Source organism: Neodiprion lecontei, chromosome 7 (assembly GCF_021901455.1).
Source record: "Neodiprion lecontei isolate iyNeoLeco1 chromosome 7, iyNeoLeco1.1, whole genome shotgun sequence".
NCBI lineage: Eukaryota > Metazoa > Arthropoda > Insecta > Hymenoptera > Diprionidae > Neodiprion > Neodiprion lecontei.
Window position 1 is genome coordinate 21,255,379 of NC_060266.1, and position 22,087 is coordinate 21,277,465.

Genomic DNA, 22,087 nt, shown 5'->3' on the forward strand with positions numbered 1-22,087 from the left:
AATTTCATCCAAGTTGTTTTTTTTATTTTTTGTTTTTTTTTTTTTTTTTTCCGTTCGCGTAATTTTTTCATCCGCAAACAATGGCGAGTTACACGGTTACAGGCTTACCGATATTGGAAAATTTATTACCCCGTGAATTCCGGAACGATGGAGTATATATACGCTAGACTAATAATTCGTCCCCGTGTCGTGGAATAATTACAATTTATACATGTACAGACGATTACGCAACCGGTGCGGGTGGACTGTGTTTGCACGTTCGCTCTATGTGAGCAACGCGGTAACGAGACAGAGAGCTAGGGCTTAGATGCGAAAGGCAAAAGAGCGGTCGAAAGAGCCAGAGGAACTAATAAACAACGAAGTTTGTACGCCCGACACGTGATTTGCACCATTGGAAATTCTTTACCCTGCGTTGAAAGTATATTTTTTGTAAATAAACCAAATTCCGAGGGGTTTATTATTTATTACTATATAAAATTGGCTTACGCCGACTGCGATTACATTGATTGCCAAAGGATTGCAGGGATTACAAAGAGATTACATAGATTACAAAGATATTGAAAAGATTCTGTGGACATCAAACATTACAAGGATTACCAGAACATTGTACGGGTTGAAAAAAATATTACAAGGCTTACAAAGACATGACAATAATTACCGAAGTTCCAGAGACGTGGCAAAGATTACAAATGTTACGATAATATTGCTAAAAATTACAAGAAAATTACACGGATTGCAAATAGATCACGAGGATTACAAAACGATTGCAAGTGATTGCAAAAATTACAAGGAATATCAAGGATTATAAGGTTAACATGGCGAATACAAAGAGAGTGAAAGGATTACGAACGATTACGATAAATTACAGATATCACATGAGATTACATGACGTATGTACAACGGATTACAAAACTGATTAAACCCTTGCCAATTTCTATCCATTTAGAGGAACCAGAAACTAATAAAACGGAGCATAATTGATAAAAAAAAAAAAAAAGACAAACAATACGATTTCTACAGAAAAAATACTACCAATAACGTCCTATTTTTAAATTTATTAATAACTCAATTTTCTCCATCTAAAGTTTGTCTGTTTAATCCGTTGATTTTGGAGAGAGATAAAAAAAAAATATATATTTTCAGTAACGACTGGGTAGAAGATTCAACAATGAATCACGATTGATGAAACTAATTCATCGGGTCAAATGAATTTCACATTTCGACGCGATATTTGTTGAACGGTAAATGTAACTTTTGCGATATTAAATGGTCCTGATTCATCAATTCCCTTGATTATTATGCAATCTCTCCCAATCGCCGATCCCTGCCAAGAATTTAAAATTGCATTTAGTGTGCCTCAAACTAAATTTCGGTAATGCATTACGGTACAGAAATGAGAAATCATTGCAAACAGATTGTAATTTGAATTTATTTCCGCACAAGTGTAGAAATAAACTGATTACATTGCATATGTTTCAAAGAAATTCGAATAGCGTTGAACAGACGAACGGTTTTAAGGATTGCAAAATAAATGTGCGCGCAACAAACCCGCGGAAATACAAACTTTGATGGAAAAAAAATGAAAAATAACTTTCACGACTTTGTTTCACCCTCCTTGTAATTCACCCTCCGCAAGAAAGTTTTCGGTTGTAAGGTTGTTCCCCTGAAATTAACGCCTCGAGTACGGATATTCAATACCGTATTTTCCACTTTTTTTGTAGCCTCTGGAAATTCGGATTGAAAAGTTGAATAACGTTTTTATTCCTCGAGAAATATGTTTTGCAAAAAATTGTACAACTATTGGCGAGATGTTAATTTAAGATGAGACGTATATCGCTGAAATTTTGCAACATCGAATGAATACACAGTAAATTGAAAATTGGATTAAACGAAAAAAAAAAAAAAAAAAAAAAAACGTCGACGTTTTTCTCAGAAGAGAATAATTTGAAGCTGAATTTATCGATGTAAAATTGATGAATAAAAAAAATCCATCACTTATGATTTCAGGTGCGATATTTCACGGTAATGGGGAAGTAGAAACTGCGGTGTTGCATCATGCCGTAAAGCAAATACGGATGCATCGAACCACCGGTCAATTTGACCTGGAACCGATTATAAAAACGGTGGAAATCGATACCGATGGAATGGGTGCCGCCGCTGCCGGTGAGTGAATTAATACAAAACCCGAACAACAACAGGGACAATTTGTCACCCGGTATATTAAACGGACCTGAAAATATTCGAAACAATGCCTGTCGTCATAGCGACGTTCAACGATATCACGGATCTCACCTCGCTGCGAAATATCGAACTTTTTACCCCAATGCTCTTTGCGTTTTGTTACTTTCTTACAAGTGCTGCGAAGAAGGGGAGGGAGGGGGGAGTACATTTTACTTTTTCAAGCCTCACTTTTGCCTCCGAGTGGTTCCTTTTCTTTTTTTTTTATCAATCCCAATTTTCTTCTTCTTTTCTTTTAACAAGTACACTCGGGGACCATGAATCTGAGACGGATAATTTTTTACACCAGACAGTTACGTTGGCAAAACTGAGAAACCCACAGCGCCACAGGCGGCCAAGCGCGAAACAAACTCAATCTCAATAAACGTAACATAACCTATGACCGTCGAATGTAACGTTAGAATACCGCGGGGATAATGATTTGTTGAATTGACACGTATTCCAAGGTTAGATTCGACGGTCATAGGTTATGTTACGTTTATTGAGATTGAGTTTGTTTCGCGCTTGGCCGCCTGTGGCTCTGTGGGCTTCTCAGTGTTGCCAACGTAACTGTCTAGTGCAAAAAATTTGACGTCTCGGATTCATTGTCCTCAAGCTTACCTAAACACCGACAGAATTTCACCTGATCACGAGGTTTTCGTCATTTGCACCAATTCAGGAAAAGCTTGCACCGCGTTTTTTCGTTTTCAATTGTATACATAATTAGTCTGAAAGTCACGTATTTCTCCTGTAATACCCTATACAAAATTTTCAAACTCAATATACTAGTTTTAGGAAAATGATTTACGACGATTGGTATACTTGCAGAACTTAGAATCGTAAGATCGTTTGCACGTTGTTCGCTACTCGAGCTTTTATTGAGAGAAAGTGTCGTTCGAACTCCAATTTTCAAAGTCGTTCGGCTTTCCCTTCGACGCATTAATGTTTTCTGTAGTACACCATTTAACTGTGACTTTATCCGACGATAAAGAATTTCGTGAGACTTGTAAAATTCAGAAAATAATAACAAGTTTCATTGTTTTTTGGGAAGAATTTCATTTTTCAATAGAAAAACGAATTTCTGGATCCTAAAAATGAGGTCAGAGATTTTTTGGAATAAAATCAGTTTGGCTTCTTCAGCATATCGCAGTAATCGATGAAAATTAATCAAAGAGAATGTAAAAAATATCATGATTTTTGAAATACAGGAAAATTGGTTATTTTTTTTTGTTTTCTCTTAACCCCAACAAAATGTCACGAGTAACGTTAAAGAAATGAAAAATTCACGTTATTTCATCTAATTGCAACTGAGTATTTTCGTAATATTTTATTTCTCCATTTCGAAACTGCAATTTTCTCAACAGAAACATAAATTTTGTGAACGAATTTCAAGAAAGTAGTAGTCAACAGATTGAGCGAAACAAAAAACGAATCCAATCAAATCTTGGAAGAGTGTAATATAATTAAACTAAAAATTAAAAAAAAAAAAATCTATCCAGAACTTAAGCAATTCTCATATTTCACCTATAAATTGTACGTTCCTTTTCAGTTTCACCGAAGATTTTTTGCACAACTTTTTCAACAGATATTTTCCTCATTTATCAACTAGTAAATTTTCATAACTACACCCAATTACTTTTGTCTTACTATGGTAAAAATAAAATTTCTCACGCGCTCGATACAATTTTGCAGCCGATCTAAGACTAATTTCGGGTGGGATTTTTCACCGGTGCTTGTTTAATTTTTTGATAACCGACCGTTTCAGCCTGCGAATTACTGGCCGAAGGTGTCGCTGCAATATTCGGACCAAAAAGTGCGTACACGAGATCCGTGGTCGCAAGTATCGCGGCTCATCACGATGTACCTCACATCGAGTATGCCTGGCGACCAGTCGAGGAATCAGAGCTCGAGTCAACAACCATCAACGTTTATCCACCTGGCAAAAACGTTTCCGAGGTTGGTTCAACAAATTAACGACTGAACACAATCGTTGAATCGCTGGCTTTCTTAGCGCGTTACCTTGAAAGTATTTTATACGCTTGATTTATCGTAGGGAATAAGGAGGAGGAAGAGACGGAATTTTTTTCCACGGATGTTCCATGAATCGTTTGGCAAAAAATAGGCAGTTTTTTTTTTTTTAATTGTTTTTCAAGGTTATCGTTTTTAAACTGTAATTTATCAAACGTTCTTTACTTTCATTTCTTTTTTTTTTCTTTAGAGTTTCTTTCTTAACTAATTCCATTGGAAAATTTTTGTACCTACAAACTATTTTCGTAACAATTTTTCCTTACTGGAGTTAGTTTCAGATCATGTTATAATTCATTGTTCAAAACTTTCTCACAACTCAATTTATTACTCGATTCCCTAATTTTCGTCTTTCTCGTTGTTTCCAATTGTGATTTGGAAATACATTTTCGATACGCAATTTTTCATTTTTAATGGACGAATTTATTTACGAACATGTTTGAACTTTCAATCGTCCGTTGTGGTAAAAATCGATTTCCCCTCTCCTTCCTTTAACATTTGATCTGCAACTTATTTTCAAAGGTTCTTTATTCCGATCCTAATTAATTGTAAGTAAATTTTTTTTTACCAACGTTTCGATTCTATACCTGATACAAATTCAATAAACATTACCCTTGCACTGTTCTAGAACCAAATTATTGCCCGAACAAGATTCTTTCGAGAGAAAGAATTAGTAAAAATGGGATATTTTCAGTAGTCAAAGATCTTAAGTTAACAATGTGAAAAGACTTTCCTGTTTTCATCGTTGAATATTACATGCAATCTAACGCCTATAAATATACTCACTTTTCTCTCTCTTTCTCTCTCTCTGCCAGTCTCTCTTCTCACCTTTCTTTCACCCTATATTCGCCAAATTTCAAGAGACGAGGGCTCATTGTTCCGGAATTTGAATATTTGGTAATATTATAATTGCAATGACGAGCGAAAATTCCGAGCCACTGCACAAACTCAGCTCGTTTTATACGTCCACCTTATTTATTTATTTGATCGTTATAATATTTATTTTTTCTTTTTCCTCCTTTTATCCTTTTCCCTCCTTCCACCGTCGTACGTCAATATTTTTAATTTGATTTTCACTCAACTCACGCGTAACGTAAAGTACTTTGAATATATATTTTGACAAATTTACTTGCTTTCGAAGCTCCCGAAATTACCCGTTCGTTTCGTTCGTTCGTCCTTCATTCATTCGTTCGTTTCGACTCCTGGAGGTTTGGGCGCTTTTATAAATCTTTGTGAAATTGGCTGGAAGAAAAAAAAAAAAAAGGAAAATAAACTGACAAGGAGAAGTAAAAAAAAAAAAACAAAAGACAGAACTGAGGTGAAAAGTAATGTTGGAAAAAAAAAAAAAAAAAATCAGGGCAAATTACCGAACCTCCGTTATGCCTTCCTGTCGTTAAATAGCGATTACCAGCTCACGTCAAAAATTACCTCGCATAATGGCGCAGAAGCTTTTAGGAAAAATTCTTATACACCGTGCTGAGTAAATATATATTACGTAATGTCTGTGAATATTGTGGAAATATTCTTTCTCGCAAGCCATCGCGTTATAACGATCAAGGAAACACAATAGCGGATGGCAACGTTTGACAGAACAGGTGAGAAAAAAAAAAAAAAAAGTTCAATGTAGCGAATGAAAATACGAGTGGGCAATTTTTTAAATTCGCACACATCTCGGTTTATGTGAATGAAATTTTAAACGAAATTTTCAGTCTATCTCTGAGCTTATTTCGTTACTTTTTATATCGTTTAATCTGCATTATTACGAAAATTTGAAAAGTAAAAGAATTTTCAGACGTTTCGAAAGTCTTCGATGTCGTTTAATTTTTTTATCGGCAAAACAAATCCGCGTGCTTCTTTTCGCTTCTCGACGTTTCGTGCGTTTCAATGCGACGATTTTGTCGGTTCGGAATGTTTATATCGTCGATTTAACGCTCGGCTTTATTTCGTTGAAGAAACGATTGAGACTACATCAAACCTGTCGTGATTCAATATAAAACCGGGTCTGTACAACGGTAACAGCCCTACGATAAAATTCACGGTGCCACATAAAGACTCGGACGATCTTGTTTACAATTGTTATACTTCTCGACTTAGGTACTCGTACAGCCCGTACAGTCCGGTAAAAAGAAAGATTAACAATTATTTGAACAAATAATACGACAATAAAAAACAACGATAATTCCAAGATAAGTGTTTGAATGTGAAAATTCGTCTTACGTCTTGCCAAAAAAATTTATTGAAAACGAAAATGAAGCAAGATTCATTCAAGAAAAATAATCATACCATTCGATTCAATTGTTGTAAAGTTATTTATTGATAATCGGTTTTTTTTTTTTTTTTTTTTTCATACAACCAATTACGATCACATTGAATCACAGTTTTCGAACCGTATTAATCGTTTCGTTGTTGTTGTTATTGTTATTATTATTGTTGTTGTTGTCGTTGTCTACGCGGATTTTTACATCATATCCTAATAAAACGTAATCAATTCAGAAAGCACACAGTATAAGTCTTTCCTCTCGGTAACAAAAAAACCCAGTCCACCCTAGTTACGTGCATTGTTATATATATATATATATATATATATACGTGCCCGCAATTTTATCGCGAGTTATCTCTGAGTGAGTCAAACGTGAGGAATTTTACGACTAAACAGGAGATAAGAGGCATCTAGCTGATATGAGATATATATATATATACTCGTATATATATAAGATTCAGTAGAAACAGGCCAATAATCTTATGTCTCGTAACTGCGGAGGGATGCTGATTTTCTGTTTACCGCGAGTTTCTTACGAGACTTTTTTTTTTTTCATTCCGCGACAAGTTTCAGCACAGGAAAAAACATCGGTTACGTGTTTTTTTTTTTTTTTTTGACCCGCGAGCTTAATCGTTCAAAGAGGTAAAAACCACTCCTGAAGCTCAGCCCTAAGAATCGTTGTTTGTTGTTGTTCTTATTTATTTATTTGTTTTTTTCTGTTTTTTTTTTTTAAAGGCCATCTCAGGAACGACGCGAAACTATTTTGATAAAACAAACTGGGCGGTAATATCCGCATCCCTTATTTTTTTCGGGTCAATTTTAGGGGTGGTTTTTACCCCTCGAACGGCCGGATTAGCACGTGAGAAAAAGAAACTACGCCGTCTGATTTTTTTTGTATTCTCGCTGGCTTTTTTTTTTTTTTTTTTTTCATCCACTTCCAAGCCGATCGACGCGGCTGCGTTAGCGCAGTTTTTTTTTTTTTTCTTTCGTCTTCTTCTTCTATCCTTTTTTCGACCAACCTCACGCTCAGCTGTACCTACACGGTGTAAGGGATTTAATTAAATCCGAGGCGACGTACTCAGCTTTCCAACTTTTGTTTTTTCTTCAACATTTTTCCCCCGCCTCGCCCCCACCTCGCCACGGTCGTTTCCTCGATTACTCGAGAGCTGTAAAACCGTCCGTATCGGCCAATAAAATTGTAATCGGAATTTTCGCAAATGTTCGCATATATGTATATATGTAATATATACGTATGGGTACATGTGTACACGTGTGTTATATATACTTGTATGATAACTGTATCGTAGGTGTAAATGTCCTCGGGATGTCGGAAACGAGCCAAAATTGACACCGAATATCTTCTTAGTATCGCAGAGGAACAAGAAGAAGAAAGAAAAAAAATAAAGAAACAAAGTAAAATCGTTCGCGAATCAACGTGTGGAATTGAAAATGAAGAAATTTATTTCCTGTGAAACAGAATCGAAGAGAATAATTTTTTTACGAAAATTCTTTGATATAAAAATGTCTGTAAACCAATTCTCTTACAAACAAAACAATTTTCAACGGTAGGTGATGAAAAGTTTTTTGTAAAATCGTCAGATTTTTATTTTTCTTTCTTACCGTTCGTAAGAACCATTGAAATTTATCGATGCGTGTCAGAATTAAGTACGATCGGCTCTTATATCGACGAACAGAGGTCGCGACACGTATTTTTCAAAACGTATTTTGTCTCAATTGGTGGTATTTTGGAGATTGTAAAATTACCGTTTGAATAGAATCGAAACGAAATATTTATAGACTTCTTTTCAGCAATCCTGAAAACTGATTCAAGCTGAAATATAATATCAGATAATTTTGTGATTCTGATAAATATGTTCTCTCGAGCTTTCCAATGAAATATACGTGGACATACCTCAAGTTTCAGTTCAAACCGTAACACGCGACTCGTGAAAATCGATGAAAAAAACGAAAAAGTAAAGAAAAAAAAAAAAATTCGAATAGCTAGAATTTTTTTTTTTCTCTACATACGTATATTTTATTCGCCAATATCTCCACCCTTGCGCGTAGAAGCAAAGTGCTCTGGTTTCCAGTTGAAATCGACGGATTAAATTATCCGCGAGAGAGCTGCATGAATTTATACATGTATACGTATGTACGCATATACATATGTATACACAACTGTATGTACGTTATAACACATGCCAGAATTCACGTACATGATAGAACCTTTATGTATTATATCTGGTATGAATTTTGAGAGTGACGAGGGATGCAAGCGAGTTAACAACATAATATAGCTGTCGACTGAGGAAAATTTTACTTTACAATTTTTCAATTTTTTCAATTTTTTTTTTTTTCTTTTCTTTCGAATTTTCATTCAGAGATAGAGCGAGAGAGGAAAAAATTTACTCGCCGCTATATCGGATATAAAATATAGCTGAAAGCCGTGATAATATTCATGATTTATATTTACTCTATCTCTATGCATGTAACTGTGTGTTTTATTCATAATCGTTGAATCTGCAAAGATTCGTCAAATGACAATCGGACGAATGAAATACGACAAGATCGAGCGTGGTTGGAATTGAGAAATTGACGGTTAAATTGATATGAATTTTAATTGGAAAGAAAATCTCCTCGATATGTGAAGAAGAAAATTAAACGGACAAATGCCTGTTTTTAATCGTTTGTTCTTTCGTATTTTTTATAACGGAATTCTAACGAATTGAGACTCATTTCCCGTGTAAATGGATTTATTGTTAGTCCAACTTTCTCAAAACGAATTTTCCACAAAGCGACACAAATTTATCAATTTTAATCCATCACGATTTTACACGCAGCTTGTATTTATAAATTTTTTCGCAATTACGTGAAGATGAATAACTAAAAACAGAATTTCATCTTGGGCAATTTTTGTTTTATTTTTTTTTTATTATTCGAGAATTCATTCAGAGACAACTTGAGCCATTTAAGATTGATCAAAATGAGACGAAAGGTACGTTTTTTTAATAAAAATAATGAAGTAAAATAACGCTAATATATACGTTAGAACACTACTCATAATGTTGCTTTTTTACTTGTTACAAAACTTGTTCGATTAAAATTCAGCCCGACCGACTTTAGTCTCAATTTTTTGGAACCGTTTGTTTAATTGTACGCAGATTGTCGTTTCTTTTTTTTTTTTCTTCTTCCAACAATAAGAATCGAAAATCCTATTTTTCTTGATGAGAAACGAAAAATTTTACGTTTCGTATCGTGATCTTATAGTAGCGAATAACGCGAAGTCTCTTGTTGTCTTCCTCAGGCGATAGCAACACTGATAACGGCGATGCCCTGGAAGCAGTTCATCGCGATCTATGAAACTGACGACGGTCTCTCGAGGATCCAGGACGCGCTGAAGCTTCACGGGCCTCAGGATGATCCGGTGACTGTGAGGCAGCTCGGCGAAGGACCGGATTACCGTTCTTTGTTCAAAGACGTCGCGACGTCGCGTGATATAAACATACTTCTTGACGTCGAGTACGATAACCTGATACCTGTTCTCGAACAGGCGAAACAAGTAAACCTGATGAAGGATTACTACACCTACATAATTTCCGGCTTGGTAGGAGGATTTTGAAAAATTTTGTAAATTATCACAATCTCAAGTTTCAAAGTGCCCAGAATTGTGTTTCGCGATTATTTGACCATTTTTCGTCTTTTATTACAATATCGTTCTTTATATTTCGTTATTACGTTTATCAGATAAGAGAGACCAGAAAAACGGGAACGTGTTAATTTATTTGTTTGTATTATCTTCAAATTTGCACTGTCATCGTTGTAATGTATGTAGAAATGAAATTGCGAGTCGAAATAGAATAGAATGAATCGATCCGAAGACGGGAAATATAAGTTGCTTAATAGACTTTCATTGCCTTGACAAAACTGCTCGGAAGCCAGTCTATAACTTTCCGGTTTCTCTATTTCTTTGTTTTTTTTTTTTTTTTGTGTTTTTTTCTCGTTTCTCCTGATCTTATCTCTTGAGTAGCATCGAGACAGGCGACGAAGAGATAAAAACAAAATCGAAGAAAAAGGAAGAGAAGAAATGGGCGGATACTTGAACTGAACGCTCTATATAAAATACTCCGAACTACGAAGAAGAATAAAAGCACCGGAAGCAGCTCCAGATGTACTGGAATTGACAGTGCTTTTCTATTTTTCTAGCTTCGTTTTTGTTTTCATTTTATTTTTATTTATTTATTTTTTTCTTTTTTGTTTTCATACCCTGCTTCTGTTGAGACTCGGACTCTGTTTTCTCACGGTGCGATTGTTTCTCCGTTCTACAGAATTTTCCGGATGATCGGATCATCGAGAACTTCAAGGACTCACCGGTTAATATCACCGGACTCGGACTCATGGAAGACAGAAAGGACGAACTGAGAGATGCCCTCAAGCTCGACATCAGGGTTCGTAATTATTTAAAACTACTCGAGTGAAATAAGCTATGTATTGAAAAATACAATCGTTACAGTCTCCTCGGGCAGTTAATAATTTCCTTTTCAAACGAAATTGTGTCTCTCATTTAACCCGTACAACGATACTCGCTCAATGTTATCCTGAGTACGAAGATAATTGGCATATTTTTTTTTTTTCGTTTTTACCTTTATTCGATGAATTAATTTTCGTTATTCAATATACATCTTGGTACAGAAACCTTGACTATAGTATCTCATTTCTGCGAAAATATCAAATTCTTTGCCACGTTCGACAATTCTCGACCGAAAGATGTGTCCCTCTTTATTTTTGTCGGGTCTCGTGTCAAATTTCTGGGTAATGTCTTCATTAATCCCTCGGTGGACAACAAGCGAGGCACTGTTTCGAGGCTTGTGATATTGTTCAATTTTGTCCGAGTTCCAGTCCACAATACAACAGTGCTGAAACACATCTCATACCCCTGGCGAACGACGAGGGGCACTTACGAGCAGCTGACGGTCACCTTAATTTTCTTTTCATTAACCTCAGTCCCACGTTTACATCGACGAAATTATATGAAAAAAAAGAGGAAAATTTTATCTCGCTCCGTGCACGCTGCGCATTGTTTGAAAAAAGGGTTGTTGTTCCTTGTCAAAAAGTTTCAGCGGATAACCGCGGCAGGAATAAAAATATTCATTATTTTCGTAGGTCATCGCGACTTGGAATAGTTTTCGCGCAAACGTTGCACTGTTTTTTCTTGTGTTTTTTTTTTTTTTTCAATTTTCTACATTACTTTTTGGCGAGAAAAAATCAAATTTCACGAATTTGTGTGGAAACTCGAGAATATAGTAAGCTCGATATCTTACGGATCTCATTAATTATTTCAGGTTGAAGACGCCCTTCTTTACGACGCTCTTTTACTCTTCAAGAAGGCGTTGGACGCGCTGAATTTGGCAAACATTGACGCAGATTCACCATTCGATCTTGTGCCAGTACCGCTGGCTTGCAATTCCGTGGAAAAATATTCGGCAGGACGCAATTTGACCGAGGCGATACGCTCCGTGAGTATAAACACGTAACGGGTGTAAGATTCACGAGGTAATTTATCAATGGTCGATTATTCGACATCGGAATAGAATATCTCGTTTCCTTACCGTCGGTAAAGAAGATACAGTCTTATCAACTCGTCTCAAGATGTGTCGGGTGAATTCGTTGGCATACCACCGGGGGTCCTATTACCGACACTCATCATCTCTTGAGATCTTCTTAACTTCTGAAGAAATATTTCAAGGCATGGATATTCGTGCCGATCGCAAGTATTCTCGCAGTTGGAAATATGTCTGAACATTATGGGGAGTTACCGATCGAATTTTCGGTCGGTAGTCGCCTTCCTTACCGACTGAATGCGTCCCGCGTTAATTTGAATTTGAACCTAGGAAACTCGAGTCGACGAGCTGACGGGTCCGATGGAGTTTGACCAGTTCGGACAGAGGCAAACGTTTCAAATTCACGTGTGGGAGTTTTACCTGGACAGGTACCAGACCATCGCTATTCAGGAGAATGAAGGATTCAGGCTGACTCGGTCCGCCCAGGAGCGGAAGGATGACATCGAAAGTAAAATTAAGATCAATCGCTACAAAGTTACAACAAGAATCGTGAGTCTGGATCTCCTTGCATTGATAGACATTCGGCTGGAACCGAATTGCAGACTAAATGTTGTCCGTCTACAGGGTCCGCCATACTTTATGGAAATTCCGAAGGATTCAAACGAAGGTATCGTTATCAAAGAGAAGCGATACTACGGATACAGCGTCGATCTTATCCACGCGATATCTGAGCTCCTTAATTTTGATTACGAGTTCGAGTTGGTGCCCGACGGTAACTACGGTTCATACAGCGATGTCAACAAGACCTGGGACGGGCTTGTCAGGCGCTTGCAAGATCACGTGAGTCAATTTTTGAGAAGAAATAATGGAGAGAGAATGATGAGGAAAGGTCGTGAAACAGGACAGGACGATTTGAACGAAAATCTTTGCGAGTGCTCTTGGGCCAAAATGAAGAAACTCGTGTTTCGGCGTTTCACCGACGAAGAAGGTGTCCCAGATCGATCTCTCCGATTTGATTCCTTTCGTAATACGCTATAGTAGACTGAAAACTAAGTGACAGGTATTTTTTTTTTTTATCTGCCATTGAACACTTTAAGGTGGTGAAACCACCTTCCAAAGTAAGGAATGTCAAGGGGGGATTTGGCAGATAAAAAAAAATACGTGTCGCTTAGTTTCTAGTCTACTATAACATATTAGAAATGAAATCAAATCGGAGAGATCGACTTGGAATACCCTTCTTGTTGGTGGGTATTCAATAGGGAGGAGAGAAAAATCGGAATCTGTTAGATAATGTGATGTACCGTAAGTTTTAAATTTTCTTATTCTCATTGACAAGCGCCCACTCACTGAAACGACGAAATACCGGTGCATTTATTTTGACCCAAGAGTGTGTCAAATTATATTTGATAAAATCGGTCTGTCCTACTTCATGTGACCTCACCCTGTGAGTAAGATACTCTTTATACGTTTCACTGAACGGTTTTGACTTCGTAATTTCAGGAAGCTGACTTGGCCATTTGCGATCTGACAATTAACCACCAGCGGGAATCGGCCGTCGACTTTACAATGCCCTTCATGAACCTTGGTGAGTTGGTAAAACCGACTGGCGAAATTACTCAGGTTTACAAATGGTTTCTCGATCCTGCTCTCTCACGTATCCGTCTCATCTCGTTTTCATACAGGTATCAGCATATTACACAAGAAGCCGGAGACTAAACCACCGGATCTTTTCTCCTTCTTGTCCCCGTTCACCACCGATGTCTGGATCTACGTCGCCACTGCCTACCTGGCCGTTTCCCTCGCATTATTTTTCCTCGCCAGGTTGGTCAAATTTTATGTTCGAATATCAGAAAAGATTTTAGTCGTCGAGAAAAAAGAATTTACGAACCGTCCCGAAAATTGTCGAACATTCGAAGACCTATTTGGAGTTTCAACCCTTCGGACTGACGCAATGTACTACAAAATGGTCGAACTCGATTTCGATAATTTCAAGTTTCGACCCTTGAGTATGAAAATACAGACGAAACATGGTTTCAGAATCGCTCCGGGCGAGTGGGACAACCCTCATCCTTGCAATCCGGACCCTGAAGAATTGGAGAACAGTTTTAACTTGATGAACTCGATGTGGCTCAGCATCGGATCACTTCTGCAACAGGGTTCAGACATTCTACCGAAGTGAGCCTTCGCCTGTTGGTTTCTTTCGATGTTTTCTTTTCCCATTCTCTGTCACCCGGCAATTAACGCTTCTCAGCTGACTCTGTGGCTTCCCGGGATGCAAAACATCGCAAAGAACCCAGCGGAAGAGATCGGAAGCCGTTGGCGTTCGCGAACCGGAAGAAGACCTCACCTGTTTGTTCCCCAAATTCATTTTCGTTTCCATGATCTGCGACCACCGCGACCTTATACCCAACTTATGCAGACGGCTTCTCATACTCGGATTCCTATCATTTCCCCGTCCATATACCCAGCATGACGTGTGTTCTCATCCAGTCAGCGAGAGAGTAGGTACAATTAACCTTAACGACGGTGTGTTTGCCGGACGCATTTGAGGCGGCTTACCACTTATTAGCGTGTCATCCCGGCGGCTATTTGTTGCCTGCAGCCGAGCTTGTTTACTCGGCGTATCCACGCTCCTGCACATGCAGGTGACGCTCGGTTAACCCGACTCCTATAGCGCGGCTGTCCGAAGTCCCGAAGCCGAGTTGGTGGTACCGCAGCACCAAGACGATGTCAGTCGCGTCGACGGTAATGCCGGTCCCTCAAATGCCGAAGACAAACATACGGTAAAAGTTTACACAACGATCATGGCTCGGCTAATTAGTGAAGGACTCTCGTAATTGCGGTGGAGCCTCGTATCCACCTTCGCGTCCTTGAAACATCCGTTGGACGCTCACGCAGGCCTGAATGTCCGTTGAATTGATGACACTTAAGGCCGTTCACAGGGCACCGTCGATCCGCATGGTGGCTGGAATGTGGTGGTTCTTCACCCTGATCATGACCTCGTCCTACACCGCGAACTTGGCCGCCTTTTTGACCGCCGGAAAAATGGGCGACAGTATAACCAGCGCCGAAGATCTGGCCACGCAGTCCTCCATCAAGTATGGAGTTGTCGACGGCGGATCCACGTCCATGTTCTTTAAGGTACACTGTAAAAAATTGACGATGTTAAAATAGACCAAATAGGTTACCGGTGTGGGCTGCTATATGAAACACTTCTCGTGGTCAATTCGGAACTTGAACGTCAGACAGTGTTGGATTGACGACAAGTAGTATTCGATTGACATGAAATAGTGTTAGATTGACACTGCAAAATATTGAATACTGTCCACACCGCGTGTTGTTGTTGTTTTTTTCTTTTTTTTTCCACTCAGCAGATGCGGTGAAACGCTGTGAAACTGTGCGATAAATGTTTCTCGCGCTGACGGAGTGACGAATCAATTATACGGTGACCATTTTTTCCCTAATATAGAATTCGAGCAACTCGGTTTACCAACGGATGTGGGCTGCTATGATGGAGGCCAGACCCAGTGTTTTTACAAAGGACAACGCCGAGGGCGTTAAACGCGTACTTGGCGAAGACAGCAAGTACGCTTTCATCATGGAGTCCACCTCCATCGAGTACCACGTAGCAAGAAGCTGCAAGCTCGAACAGATCGGCGGGTTTCTAGACAACAAAGGATACGGCATTGCCATGCCTTTGAGTAAGGATAAAAATTATTATATTTTAACCATCACTCAATGATCCCGAATCGTTGGCTTGTCGCCAATCGTTGCGATGAATTTTCTATTAGCATATCGTCATCTTCGTGTAGGTAATATTCTCTCCTGGTAAGAAAAAAAAAATTAAATTTTCTTCGTCAACTCGGAAACGCAACATCAAATTGCGTTAGATCGTCATGAAATTATAGGCTATGCAAGTTCACAGCGCGTTTTTCTTACAGTTTACTAATTTTATTGTACAGAGCCGTAAGAAGAAAGATATCCCAAGTCGATGTCGCCGACTTAGATTATTTTGTAATATGTTATAGTAGGCTAATATGTTTACTGGTTTTTAGTTTACTGTAACATATTACAACAGAAATCAAATATGAGAGATCGACCTGGGATACCTTGGAATAATATTCGACCCTTGAATTGAATCGAATGCCAAGGTTCGCCAACGTTTTGTTGGTACTTTTCCGATGTATGGTTGGTGCGTAGATCTCCATCTGATGTCTTGTTCTCCGCTTTTCCGATTCACCTTCCCTTCTTCTTCAGACTCACCGTACAGAACGTTGTTCAGCGAGGCGGTACTGAAGCTCCAAGAACAGGGTGTCTTGCAAAAGTTGAAGGACAAGTGGTGGAAGGAGAGAGACCTAAAACCAGAGACAGCAGAATGCAACAAGACTGGCGAGGCGACGGATGACTCGGACGAGCTTGAGCTCGGTATAGCAAACGTCGGTGGTGTCTTCCTCGTTTTGATGTGCGGCGTTTCGGCAGCTTGCGTAGTAGCGATCCTCGAGTTCCTCTGGAACGTCAGAAAAGTCGCCGTCGACGAAATGGTCAGTCCCGTCTGCTAACGCGTGGCTTATTTCGCTGCAGTCGCTTTTTTACTGTGCCAGGAGCGGAGTTGAAGTGCCGAAAGCGTCTAATTTCAAATTATTCGGTGGTGAAACTTGAAATAAAGATATCAAACTTTGGAGAAACAACCAAGTTTCGAACGGTCGGAAACCCGACGGCTCAAAGTACCGAAATGCAATATTCAGAAAATTAAAATTATGATTGAGCAAAGTTCCGATGGAGCAAAATTCGAAAATTAAAATGCAATCACACAGCGTGGTTTACTCGACGATTGGGTGTAAAAAAAATGAGAAAAACCGAAAATCAGAATGTTGAAATTCCAAAACAAAGAAAGATCAAAGTGGTGAAATATCACCAAGCCAGAAATTCACGGAACTGAAAATCTTTGATCATCCGGAATTTCAACGTTACGAATTTTTTAATTTTCTCATTTTGGCACTTTTGGAACTATGAGCGTCGGGTTTCATACCATTCGAAACTTGGTTGTTTCTCCAAAGTTTGATATCTTTCCTTCAAGTTTCACCGACAAAAAGTTCGAAATTTTGCGCTTGCGAAACTTTTCAAATTTCGAATTTCAACCCCGCTCCCTTTGCAATATTAATTTCCAGGTGACACCGTGGGAGGCCTTCAAGGCCGAGTTTAAATTCGCGATCAATATTTGGGCCGAGACGAAACCGGTCAAGGTCGCAAAGAGCAGCAACAGGAGTTCCACTTCCGCTTTGCACACCGGCGCTGGACCGGGAAGAGCAGCATCCGTTGCCAGGTCGCTCGTAGGTTCCTTCCTCAGGCTCGATATGATCGACAAGTTCGAGAAGGACAACACATCGAATACCAGAACTGGAAATCAGAGGAACAATTGAAATTTCGTTTCATCATTATTATGACCTAGTTATTGATACTTTGAATGGCTTCAAGCGTAATCGTGAAATATTATATAACGCATAGTATTTAGTATTTATACACTGACACAATATCTTATAGTCTGGTTTGGGAAGCTACCTATAACGTTTTTATTTTATTACATTTTTTTTTTTTTTCTTCTTGCTTTCCGGAATTCCAAACGACAAGTAAACGACTAAGCATCCCACCAGAGTCGGGTGACTCTGCCGGGCAGGAATAAAAAAAGGAAACGTGTGGTATGAAATGAAATTAAATAAAAGCTGCGTCATTTGTCTGTATCGTTTTTTTTTTTTTTTTCATCGTCTCGAACATAATACGGCGGTGTGTAATATACTGCTGTATATTTTACGGTGTCCATAGACAATGCATCCTGTTTATTCTTCCCCGCGTTTTATAATCCGTAATATATCTGTCAACCACGAGTTTGCGGTCGAGAACCACAACGCGATGGACCAAACTCGACTACAAAAGCGCCGACTTATATAATATATATACATCATTTTCATCCGACAGCCGTACTTGCAACAAGCATCGCATCGCTCTGTACAATACGCGTTAGTGTAGATGAAGGGAAAATAGTTTTGCAAAAATTGCTGCTGGATTGGGAGATAAGAAGAAAACAACAAGGAAGAAAAAAAAAAAACGAACAGATTTGCCAGAAAATTAAATTCATCGTTTAATAGATCTCACGATTATAATTTTATTCTTCTTTACGACTGACAAAACATTTTCTAATCATCTAATCGATGAAAAATCGCGCCAACGAAAAGAAAATGGAAAAGGAAAGTTGTTTCTTGTTTTTTTTTATTTATATCTTGTATCATTCAGACAGCGGTGAGTCAAGATTTAAAAACGCGCGAGGTTCAAATTCCAACTCGAGACGATTGTGGTTTTGAAAATTTGATCGGCGGCTTCGTACTTTCAAGTCATCCAGCGAGCTCTGCGGGTCTAGCTATTTTAGGTATGTATTATTATATCAAAACTGGACGGTTCGTGTAGAGTGAGATAAGAGAGAGAGAGAGAGAGAGAGAGAGAGACAGAGAAACGAAATACACATGAAACAAACTTGATATTAATTACCCTCAGGCTCGACGTATTAATGCTTTTTTCCTAAGAGATAACGGGTCAAAAGTCAACCTCTAAATCACCCGGTCGCCGTGGAGGTATGAGGATATTTTCGATAAGCCCTTTGACGAAAACCGCTCCGCAATCCAGCGCCTTGAAACTGAGTTATGCGCGTCTTTTATACACGTGGATGCATACGCCAGGACAGTTGTAATTTTTGGAATGCGTATTTTGATGACAATCAACTCGTTTCGAATTACATTTTATTTTGTCCGGATATGTAGACACTTTTTTTTTTTTTAATTTATTTGTTTATTTTTTTTTCTTTCATCACTTTGATCTTCGAGGATTTTCTCAAAAGTTAGTCCTCGGAGTTTTCAAGTATTATTCCATCGAACTTGTATCGAAATGCTTTCTTCATTGCTCTGTAGTAAGAGAAGAAAAAAAAAATCAATATTCGCAAATTTTTTTTAACCATAATTCTGGGAAATACTTCGTTGATATATATCGAAATGATTTTTTCAAGTGGGTTCCGGTTTCTTTTTTAATTCCAAAGAAGTAATTGCCAAGTTTTCTTTTTACCAGACATTATTTATTTCTCACTCCAATCTCTCAAGTTTTCTACTCACAAACGGTTAAGCCGCGTTAATTGACTTATTTTCTACTTTTTTTCCTTTCGCAAAATAAAACGGAAATTGCAGATAAACCTAGAAACCAGTAGAGGATATTATAGATACCTTGGACTTTATTTTCTCAAGTATAAATCTTCTTATACAGATAAATTAGTATGAGGAGAAAAAAAATAAAAAAATTGCAATTCGAATGACTCGAAACAGGGATCTTCGTACAGTTCATCGTGTCTATGCTGTTTTTTTTTTTTTGTCAGTTTCTAGCATAAAATGCCACGTAAATTGGAGAAAGTGATTGACTCAAAACTTCTCAGTAAGCGAAGATGGGGGACTGCCGAGGCCGAAGGCTGGTGAAAAAAAAAATAAGACGCTTTTCAAATTTGAGTTATGGAAAGGGACCGAAGTCGCGTCGCGCAGAGGGTGAAAGAAGTGCCGGTAATTCTCCTGATCGCATCGCTGCTGTAGGTCCTTCGCTCAGTCCAACAATATTTGGACTTGCCCATAATGGTGTTAACGAACCTTGGTCCCCAGGGTTTTGGGATTTTCTTCCCCCTTCGCCCCTCGGCTCGGCTTCGTGCCACGCGGCCTCTTTGTGGCATTATTTCCCGGCCCGAGACTCGATCCGTAGAGCCTCGAGCGGCCACCTTGCTGCCGAGGAAACTTCGACGAGTGGAAAAATCAGGAGGAAAATCCGACCGGTCACAGAGCCGGCTTTCAATTGAAGTGGGAAAAGAAAATTGCCGGTACTCTCAAACATTCTACACATCCAGAGATTTGCTGGCACGTTTCTTTTTTTTTTTTTTATTTTTTCTTACAAGAGGTTCATAATTGCTCCTATTACTTAGACGATTAGAAGAAAGAAAAATTCAATCCAAACACGCCGAAAATTCGAGAATTCGATTCAATCGCTAACGAACTCGATGAAATTCATAAGACTTTGACATCGACTTGTACACTTTAAAACTAACCGACTAGACTTTTCTTCCTATTGAGAGAGAGAATTTGAATGTGAAACCGTGCTAGACACTTTTCATTCAAAATTCGATGCAAGCAAATTTTTATTCTGATTTCGGTAATTTTACGATGCTTGGAGTTGGCCGGAAAATAGGCAAAGCAATTTGACCGAACGACCGAAGCCGGGTTGAAAATTTAAAGTGTATTTGACGGTAAAATTAAAGAAAAATTCACCATCTATCGAGATTTGATTGGAGTAAGAGAAAAATTTTCATCCGATGCGGGTGTCCGTTCGACGTGAGTGTGTGTGTATATCACCGTATATGTAATCCATACGTATTGGTGGATGTTTGAATGATTCATGGTACCCAAGGAAGTTCCGAAAAGGGCGGGCAATTATTCAGGAGTAGAATAGGCGGCAGCATCGGCGGAGGGTCCTGTGCAAACAGGAGACACGTGGGAGGTCCTGGAGGATGGATCTGGAGTCAATCCCGTTGCCCCCCGCCGAGGTGAGGCTGAGTTATGCCGAGCGGGGTCCTGCAGGACGCCGAATCCTCTTCTGACACCTTTATTTGACTCGATAAGCACCGTCTCGGCGCCTTTTGAAAAGACCCGCGTTATTATTTATACGTATATGTATATATATATATACGTTTGCTCGGAACTCGAACTCTCGAGAGCGTACATAAGAAGTAACAATGACCTGTTTGCCTTTCCAGCTTCCTTGAGAAACTACGCCGCCCAAGTGTGTATATGCACACATTATACGCACCGACGACGATGACGACGCCACCGTTTCGCCCGTGCATCCGATCCCCGGTAAACCGTTCCGAGCTGTCAAAATTCAAACGGAAACCCCACAGACCCGATGCATGGTCACGAGATAATAAAGACGCTCATGGCACACCCTCACTCGAAGTGCCGACCTCCCAGACTTTCCCGGAATGCGTCATTCCATGTTTTCACCGTCATGCCGTTGCGGCTCGATAGCAGCGACTGTGACCGACTGGAATCTGGATTCATGATGTCCGGTGCTCCCGGAAATGTCCTTGAATTTTGCTTGTCCCTCGAAGGTCCCTGGAAACTGTCTTTGAATTTTTCTTGCGTACAGGAAATATTTTATTCTTAATGTCCTGGTAATGTCATTGAATTTGTTAGGGATTTTTTACAGGACACCATGGGATTTTACCAGATATGGTATGGAACCGATTACGAGGCGATCACTCGTTCGTCTTGTTACTGGCCGTGCTCTCAGTTGCACCCAGAATCCAGATATGCTGTCCGTCCATTTTGCAAAACCATTGGTTCGATGGCGAAAAGGAGCCAATGAAAGAATTTTGAAAGCATACTTGAGAAGTGCGAAACATTATCGAGCAGATATCTTTATGCAACTTGAAATTAATCTCCAAAGAAAACTCTCCTGTTTCCTGACCGGTTACCCACTTTCACTAGGAATCCATACGCTGTTCGTTAACTCGAATCGACGTTGAAGAGCATCCGAAACCCACAAATCGTTGTGGGATAATCTTGGAAGCACACTTACAGAGATGTTCGAACCAACATGGAGTAAACGTGGAAATCTTCATGTAACTTGCAATAATTGATCCGGAAAGAAAAGTGACCCTGACCAATTTCAAGTACTGCCAAATGACGAAGATCCGAAACCTTGAATTTCAAGCCGAAAGTTGGGTACCAAAGCAAAGCGTTGAGGATACCGCTAATTTCAATTAATGAAAGCATTAGGCCCGGCTCCCTTGAAAGATGGACCTTCGATGGAATTCAAAATGGCCTCGCGCGAGGAGCGATTACTCTTGCCGATAAGCGAGTAGATATCGTTTGTGTTTCTGCCGCTCGTTACGCGACCGTTGTAATTAAGCCGATAATGATTCTTCACCGCCTCATGCCGTACAAACTTCGCC

The 22,087-nt window shown here is 39.0% G+C and overlaps 1 protein-coding gene across 1 annotated transcript in view; it reads left to right on the forward strand.

Moving 5' to 3' along the window:
* Positions 1–17,794, forward strand: part of LOC107220378 (glutamate receptor ionotropic, kainate 2) — a 45,122-nt gene extending 27,328 nt beyond the window's left edge. The window contains exons 3-16 of the mRNA XM_015658951.2: positions 2,008–2,163; positions 3,983–4,173; positions 9,807–10,106; positions 10,828–10,947; positions 11,842–12,015; positions 12,391–12,609; positions 12,685–12,900; positions 13,561–13,645; positions 13,743–13,881; positions 14,098–14,235; positions 15,003–15,201; positions 15,530–15,761; positions 16,318–16,601; positions 17,229–17,794. Of these exons, the coding sequence (XP_015514437.2) occupies positions 2,008–2,163; positions 3,983–4,173; positions 9,807–10,106; positions 10,828–10,947; positions 11,842–12,015; positions 12,391–12,609; positions 12,685–12,900; positions 13,561–13,645; positions 13,743–13,881; positions 14,098–14,235; positions 15,003–15,201; positions 15,530–15,761; positions 16,318–16,601; positions 17,229–17,480 (2,705 nt within the window). The 3' untranslated portion in view covers positions 17,481–17,794. The remainder of the gene's footprint in view (positions 1–2,007; positions 2,164–3,982; positions 4,174–9,806; positions 10,107–10,827; positions 10,948–11,841; positions 12,016–12,390; positions 12,610–12,684; positions 12,901–13,560; positions 13,646–13,742; positions 13,882–14,097; positions 14,236–15,002; positions 15,202–15,529; positions 15,762–16,317; positions 16,602–17,228) is intronic.
* Positions 17,795–22,087: the final 4,293 nt, after the last annotated feature.